This window comes from Thunnus albacares, chromosome 16, assembly GCF_914725855.1.
Source record: "Thunnus albacares chromosome 16, fThuAlb1.1, whole genome shotgun sequence".
Classification (NCBI taxonomy): Eukaryota; Metazoa; Chordata; class Actinopteri; order Scombriformes; family Scombridae; genus Thunnus; species Thunnus albacares.
In genome coordinates, this window is record NC_058121.1 from 28,969,685 (window position 1) to 28,977,488 (window position 7,804).

Consider the following 7,804-nt stretch of genomic DNA (forward strand, 5'->3'; position numbering starts at 1 on the left):
ATATCTTTTTTTAAAAATAAACCGTTAATTTAGGATGCACTATGAGGATGCAAGTTATAAAAAGATGAAGGGATGATCATACTGGTCTGAACAGTTGTGACTGGAAATAATGATGGAAAGTGTGAAGAAACAGTGAATGTTTTATTATATTGCCAGAAGTTTGTTTCATAGAGAGAAGTTTTAAAGAATAGAGTAAGAAAAACTGAAGAGAAAAATATCTATAAAGTTATATCCTAAAAAAAATCATCGAGTGACAAGTGTTGGAAACTCCTTCTAGAATATTTAGGATCAACAAGATTAATAAATAGAATCCGATAAACATTAGTATTAATTATGTATCTATTTTATTTTCATTCGGTTGCTTTTTGTTTATTTAATTATGAGCATTTTGTTTTTTGTTTTGTTGATTGTCTTTGTTTGGTAGAAAAATTAGAGGATAAATCTTTAGTGCACACTTCAGATCAGTTGGTGGCGGTAAAGCACCAATAAAACCAAAGAAGAAGAAGAAGAGCTGGGCGAGCTGTTTGCCAACTGCCAATAAACAACAAAAGAAGAAGAAAAGCTGGGTGCAGCTGAAGATGGCGGCCGCGACCGTCGCGGGGCTCGACGCCCACAGGATGGAGGAGAAGAAGCTCGAGTACTTCTCCTCCATCAACTCAATGGCCAAGAAGATCATGCAGGAGAGGGAGAAAATCAAAAGCAAGCACGGCTCGGCCTGGGACAAGATGACGCCGCAGGAGCAGGACACCGCCATCGACAGCTGGATGATGGACCCGCACATCCGAGCCCGGTACGCAGCGCACAGACTGGAGCGACAAGAGGTGGTTTGTTACCCCAAACTGCTCATCCAGACCGGGCAGAAGATGGTCCATTTCGGGGAAGAGGTACCGAGACCGTTTTTGAATTCATATTCGTATATTTGTTAACGTACGTAGAGGCGGGAGCAGCCACGTAGCCGTTGAAATATGTTGGTTTACGTCACAGTGTTTTTCTGAAACCCGTCCCGGTGTTTCGGTGTAACGAGCGACCGTGTTAACTGGTGACTTCATGGCTGAAAGTCACCAGTTAACACGGTCACTCGTTAAATCATAACACCGCGTTCAAAACAACGGTGGAGATTTAAATTGTCTGGATTTATTGCTGATCATATCGATCATCACGTTACATGATTAAATGGATTGTTTATATTCACTGAATGTGACGTCAATCTCTGCTGGCAGATCAATTCAACTATTTGCTTTACTGTTTTAACCAAATTTAAATGCTCATAATACCAGATTCTTAAGCAAAAAGCCAAACTTCTCAGAGCTTATATCAAACAATACATTTCTTCAGTTTACGAAAGTACAAACAAAAACATCTGCTAAAACCTTCAACACTTTAAAGGAGCACTATGTGCACCAAACAAACAGGGCAGTGTCTCACCAGACACCAACATTATCATAGAATTATCCCTCACTGAATATATCATAAAGCTTATTGTTTACAGTGATTCTTAGCTTTGGTGTCATCAAGATATCATAATGTTACGGAGATATTAGCGGTAGATTAGCAACGAGAACAAAGATCAGTTCATCAGGTCAACAGCATCTGAGCAGCTTTACAAACAGGCGTTATCTGGATAAACTGACCACATTTTGCTGTAATCATTCCTCCTGTTCATACTGACCATTAGAAGATCCCTTCATAATGACCTTACAATGGAAGTGATGGAGGACAAACATGTATTTAAAAGTTTATCTGAAGCTAATATGAAGCTTCAGCGTCCAAATGAGTCAAATCCAGTAGATATCTTTCAACGTTACAGTCTTTTTAGTGCTAAAGTTCCTCTTTTTGTTACTATACTTCCACCTGCAGCTCAACAGGGAAACACTGTCCGAGGAAACACAAAGAGGGAATTTGATGCTAAAAAGACTGTAAATGTGTCAGATATCCACTTGATATGACTAACTCAGACTGCTGAAGCTGAATAGAAGCTTCACACAGACTTTTAAATGACTGTGTGGACACACTGTGGATTTTATCCTCCATCACTTCCATTAAAGCACATTTGAAGGATCTTTTAATATCCAGTATGAACAGGAGGAATGATTACAGACACCTGACTGCTGCTTTAACACACAGTTGGAATAATAGTGAACCTGACCTTTAAATAAAGTTGTGATATTGTGAGATGTGATTGTAACTGTGTGTGTTTGTGTTCAGGATATAACTTGGCAAGATGAGCATTCTGCTCCGTTCTCCTGGGAAACCAAGGTAAGAACAATGATCCAGTTACACCAGTGACACCAGTGACTCAAATCAGGCAAATCAGGCTGCAGCTGTTATGATTATGGATTAATCTGATGATTACTCTCGCATGTGTTTAGTCTTTGAGGTCCTCAAAGTGCTTCTTTTATCTGACCAACAGTCTAAAACGGCTGCAACTAACAATCATTTTTCCCGAAGTCCAAGACGACGTCATCAAACGTCTTGTTTTGTCCACAACAAAGATCTTCAGTTTACTGTCATAGAGACTAAAGAAACCAGCAAATATTCACATTTAAGAAGCTGAAATCAGAGAATTTTGACTTTTTCTTCTTCAAAATGACTCAAAACAATTAATCAATAATCAAAATAGAAAATCAGCAAATCTCACATTTGAGAATCAAAACGTTTTTGACGTTTTTCCTGATAATTAACAATCAAAGTGATTTATTTTCTGACAATCCTCTAGTCAATTAATCAACTAACTTTCCTAAAACATCTGTAATTAATTAATTGATGTAAATCGAAGGCGTGAAGTTGACTTGTGTTGACGTCTTCAGAGTCAGCTGGACTTCAGTCTGACGTCAGGATCTGTGGATCAGGGTCTGCTGGCGTCTCAGTCGGACTCAAAGACCGTGAAGGTTCCTCATCCCGGCCAGCTGGGCAAGAACACACCAGGACCCAAGGTATGATGGATCCCCTGGATCTACTGTGGATCTACTGTGGATCCTGTTTTATGCACTTATTATATTGATGCATAGTTGTATTGGACCATGTGATCAATCACAGCTGATCAATCAGGTCTTGATACAGTTCAGCTGTCAGGATCAACCTGATCACTTCCTGCAATGTTCTGTGTGTTTCTACACACATGAATTAAGTTTAGTAATAAATAAATTAAAGTATAAATGGAGTTTTATGTGTGACGATTACAATATTTGAACCAACAGCAGCCTGTTAAATCTTACTCTGTTAATAACCTTTAACTTAAGTCATATTGTAAAGCAGGTTTTCATAATTATATGATCATTTATCAGGGAAAAAACATGCAAGTTCATGTTTTGTGAACTCAGCTGCTCTTTGTGTCTTTGCGTCAGTGTAAATGAAGAGTTGTCGTTGTCGTTTTATTGTGAAGGTGTCTGTCAGCGAGGGCCGCAGGCCGGAGGAGGAGTCGTCTTTCTGGAAGATCAGCGCCGAGAGATCCAGACTGGAGGGAGAACAAGCCGACTTCCAGTCTCTCACCCCGAGTCAGATCAAATCCCTGGAGAAAGGAGAGAAGTCGCTGCCCTCCTACCTGCGACAGGTGAGCGCTGAGTTTCGTGTGTATCGATCACATATTAATTCAGCGAGTTCCCTCCCGAACACTCGTCACTCGTCATCGAGCTGCGAATCCTGAAATAGAATCTTAAGTGACGTCTGTGAAGCTTCAACGGAGTCAGAGGAGCAACGATGATGTTTCATCTGTTTCTGAATATTCTGCTTTAGTTCTTTCCTGTCTGTCGTCACCGTCAAACAAACAGCTTAAATTAGCTTCTGAACATTTTTAATATTTGTTCTTTTTGTAACTTTTAACTCGGAGAACTATAAATATATTTATGTGCAATAAAGATCTAATATTAACTGTCTCAATGACACTGATGATGCTCATATTTGTCTCTAGGAGACGTCTGTGACCCCGAAGGAGCCCGAGCCGGCAGACCCCCCCCCTCCGGCTCCCAGCAGGTCCACCAAGCAGCGAGCACCCAAACCTCCGGCCCCGCAGCCCCCGGTCCCGGTCCCGGTCCCGGTGGCCGTCAGCGCGACGCCGGCGTCCATCTCCATCTCGCCGAGCCCGGCCCCGCCCGTCAGCGTGTCCTCGTCGGTGGCGGGCTGGGAGCGATCTCAGAGCACGCTGCCGTCGGCCGGCAACGCCCACGATGAGATGTTCTCCTCCGGCATGATGTCCAAGTCCCCCAACGTCCCGGCCGGCGTGGAGAAGGAGAAAGAGGAAGAGGCTTCGCCCAACAGCCCCACCTTCTCCCAGGTGAGCCGTGAAACACATACAGAACATTCTTTACGTGTTACAACAGTCAGTGATTTATATTCCATATGTCTTCATCAGGACACCAGATCATAACCCGTAAGAGTTCAGGCCCGGTTCACGCCTGGACCAGCTGCTCTCACTACTGCTGCTGCTGCTGCTGCTGTGTAGTTTAACTAGGATCAGATCTCGAGCTGTTTCTGTTTTTGTTGTTGTTGTTGTTGTTGTGAACAGCAGCAGTCGTTAATTTGCTTCACAATTAAAAGCATCGGCTCGTTTGCCAGTTGGAAGCTTTTAATGTGAAGCAGCAGAAGCAGGAAGTTTCCAGTTTGCTAACAACACACCTGGTGAAGCTGTAGAGAGGTTTCATTGATCGAGAGGTTTTAATCAATGAGGTGAAATTACAACCATGAATCCTTCTTCCTGTTTGAGTCCAGTCAACAGCAGACTCTGCTGCTAACGGTGGAAGCTAATGATGTGGAGAAGTCATTTATGAATGTAAATACACTGAATGCTGCTGCAGATAATATGCAAAGCTTTAATAGTAATAAAATGGTTTAGAAGTCATATTTAATGTAAAAGTCAAGTCAGACATATTTGTTTAGTTCAGTATGAAACATGATGTCTGTACATGCTAACGTTAGCAGTTAGCGGTTAGCTCGCTACAAAGACAAAAGCTCATGATGTAAAATAAATGAGAGGAAAGATGCAGTTCAGAGATTTAGTTTACTGGGACAGTAGAGCTGATTAATACTGATTAATGCTGCAACTATTGATTAATGTGTAGATTATTTTATAGATCAATGGATTTGTTGTTTGGTCCATAAAACATCAGAAAATGGTAAAATCCCAAAATGACATAAAATGTTTTGTTTTGTGCCGACCGAGTTAAATATGTTCAGTTTATTATGACTGAAGAGTAAATAAACCAGCAGACAGCTCAAAATGATTATCAATAATCAAAACAGTTGCTAATTAATCCTCTGCTGCAGTTCTAATGAAGACTGTAAAAATGAAGAGAATTATGGATCAAATATAACTGACAGTGATGTAATAAATATATAATAATATATATATATATAGTAAAATAATAAATCTGTCGTAGTAAATCCAAATATCAATTATTCACATTGTTCAGAAAACGAGGCAGCAGTGAACTGAACAAGATCTGAACTCTGACCGTGTTTAATCCTCCTCTTCCTCCTCTTCCTCCTCCTCCTCCTCTTCCTCCCCCCAGTTCAACACAAGCAGCAGCATCCTGAAGACTGGATTCGACTTCTTAGACAACTGGTAACCACAGCGGAGACCAGTCACCGCTCTGAATGAACCATCATCATCATCATCACTCTGAAGAAGGACCACACTGCCATGACGACAGTATTCCACGTCTAGATTTAAGAAACACCAACCTTTGAAATGAAACCACATTAATGTCTTTGTAATTATCTTCAGTGGCTTGTTAAGGCATCACCCCCACACCCCCCCCTCCCCTCTGCCCCCCCCTCTAGATGAGTGATTAGGGTTGAATCTTTAGTTTCTTGCCAACCAGCTGCTGCATGTGTGTGTCGTCCCTGACTGTGCATCCACACTGACCCGTCTATGATCCCAACAGTCACACCGCAAAAACATCACAAACATCAGTTTAAATGCAACCAGATTGATATTCTAACATGTTTGCTAGTTAGAATAAAGTAAAACTGTAAAGTTGCTTTTTTCTTCTTGTTGTCAGTTAACAAACAGCTTCAGCATCAGGATTAAACCCCGAAAACCAAAGTGGATCAGAAACCAGATCAGTGACGTCATTAATTAAAAGACACATGGAGGTGATGAATGTAAACGGGGTCCACGCTGCTAGTTTAGTAGTTCTCTCTCTCTCTCTCTCTCGTGACGGTACAGTGTTTTGTTAACGTGGTTAATGAGCCACAATAACGTAGAATTTGGGAAAAAAAAAAAAAAATAATAATAATAATGAACTTGAGAGCTAAGTAGCAACAGCAGCTGCTTTCCAAGTTTCATCTCTTTATGTTGCAAAAGTTTCAAATGAAAATTGGGAAACGATGGGAACGTTTTTAAAATGACCGTTACAGACTGTTCACCCGTCTGTGGATTCACAAAAACTTATTATTATAACTGGCAGGAGAATAAAGTAGAGACCAGTTCAGACGGGCTTCATATATTCTCAACCAGTCTCGTTACTGGTCCAGTTAAGTGTGTTTGCACAGTAACGGTGAGACTGCAGACACTCATGTACAATAAGCTTCATCTGTGCAAATCACTCAAACCTTTATCCATTATTTTTACTCTTTCATGTGCTTTTTATTTATATTCCTATAAACTTCTAGATTGAAAGTAGTGCTACAGTTCCTACTGGTCCTACTGGTTCTACTGGTTTTGTTGCTCAGATGGGAGAAAGTCATGGTGTTACAGGTAAACTGCACAACGTTGATTGAATGAGCTGCTGGTTTCCAGCGCGGCTGAAGTAGGAAAACAGACTCTTGTGTTCTGTGGTGATGCAAGAGCTCCAACTTGAGTCATGGAAAAGTCTCAGTCTGTGTGTGTGTCTGGGTTGCCGTGGGAACCTGTTACAGATGTCCTGTATGGCTTCAGCTCCCCCCGCCGACACTTCCTCACCATCACTCACTCACTCTCCTCCCCGAACGTCACTTCTGACCTGAAACTAGTGCTGAGCAGAGCTAGTGTGCGTTTCTAACGGACGTTGTGTTTTTAGGCTTGTAGTGATTTCTACCACTTGTGTCATAGATGAAAAATCCAGTTTACATGACTAGAGTACTATTTTACTGAATTTTATATTTATCCGCTGATTGTATCTTATGCTATACATGTATATTGCACTCATGCATTTTGAGAGTCACGGATCAGAAGGAAGTAAATAAATGAAAGTCAAACCTGCTTCTTTGTCTTTGTGTGAAAGTGTTTTTTTGGACTCGGAGCCCATTCCTCTGTAATAGCAAGTACTGTTTTCCATTCCTTTTATAGTTCTCCATCACACCCACAAATTTTTATTTTTCCAAACTTTAAAGAGAGCAGCCTCTGCATGAAGAGTTCACCACAAGAGTTGTCATGGTTACAAACATCAGTCACTGGTGAGGTTGATTTTTATCATAGAAGAACAATGATTGAAGTTTTTTTTTTTTCTCTCTGGGTTGTTGAAACAGTCGTGTTGAAAAGTGTTTTCCTGCTTGTTTGCATTCTTGTTGATCTCAATCAAATCCTCCAGCTGTTACTTCTAGTGGATCCAAGATGTCATGGAGGGAAGGAGGAGGAGGAGGAGGAGGAGGAGGAGGAGGAGGGACGTCCGTAGTTCTGAGGAAACTTCATGCTGTTCATCTTAAAACTAAACAACATGTTCAGGATCATCAGACCTCAGTCGGTTGCAACACAGTCTGAAGTTTCTATAGTTAAAGAAGCAGAATATATAATGTGAAGAGTAACATACAGCTGATGTTTAAGCAGCGTTTCATCTTCTAAAGACTTTAAATTTCACATCTTTCAGCCTCCTGGTGGCGCCAGAGGAGA

At 41.1% G+C, this 7,804-nt stretch overlaps 1 protein-coding gene across 1 annotated transcript; it reads left to right on the forward strand.

The window, feature by feature from the left end:
* Positions 1-556: 556 nt before the first annotated feature.
* c16h1orf198 (chromosome 16 C1orf198 homolog) lies at positions 557-7,177 on the forward strand. Its single transcript, XM_044376415.1, has 6 exons — positions 557-884; positions 2,206-2,256; positions 2,808-2,933; positions 3,383-3,550; positions 3,908-4,270; positions 5,505-7,177. Exons 1-6 carry the CDS (start codon positions 579-581, stop codon positions 5,559-5,561), a joined length of 1,071 nt encoding a protein of 356 aa, XP_044232350.1. The 5' UTR covers positions 557-578; the 3' UTR covers positions 5,562-7,177.
* Positions 7,178-7,804: the final 627 nt, after the last annotated feature.

Coding starts and splice junctions, on each gene's coding strand:
- c16h1orf198 (XM_044376415.1), top strand. CDS start 579: ATGGCGGCCGCGACCGTCGCGGGGCTCGACGCCCACAGGATGGAGGAG. Junction 3,551..3,907: donor TGCCCTCCTACCTGCGACAG/GTGAGCGCTGAG, acceptor ATTTGTCTCTAG/GAGACGTCTGTGACCCCGAA. Junction 4,271..5,504: donor ACAGCCCCACCTTCTCCCAG/GTGAGCCGTGAA, acceptor TCCTCCCCCCAG/TTCAACACAAGCAGCAGCAT.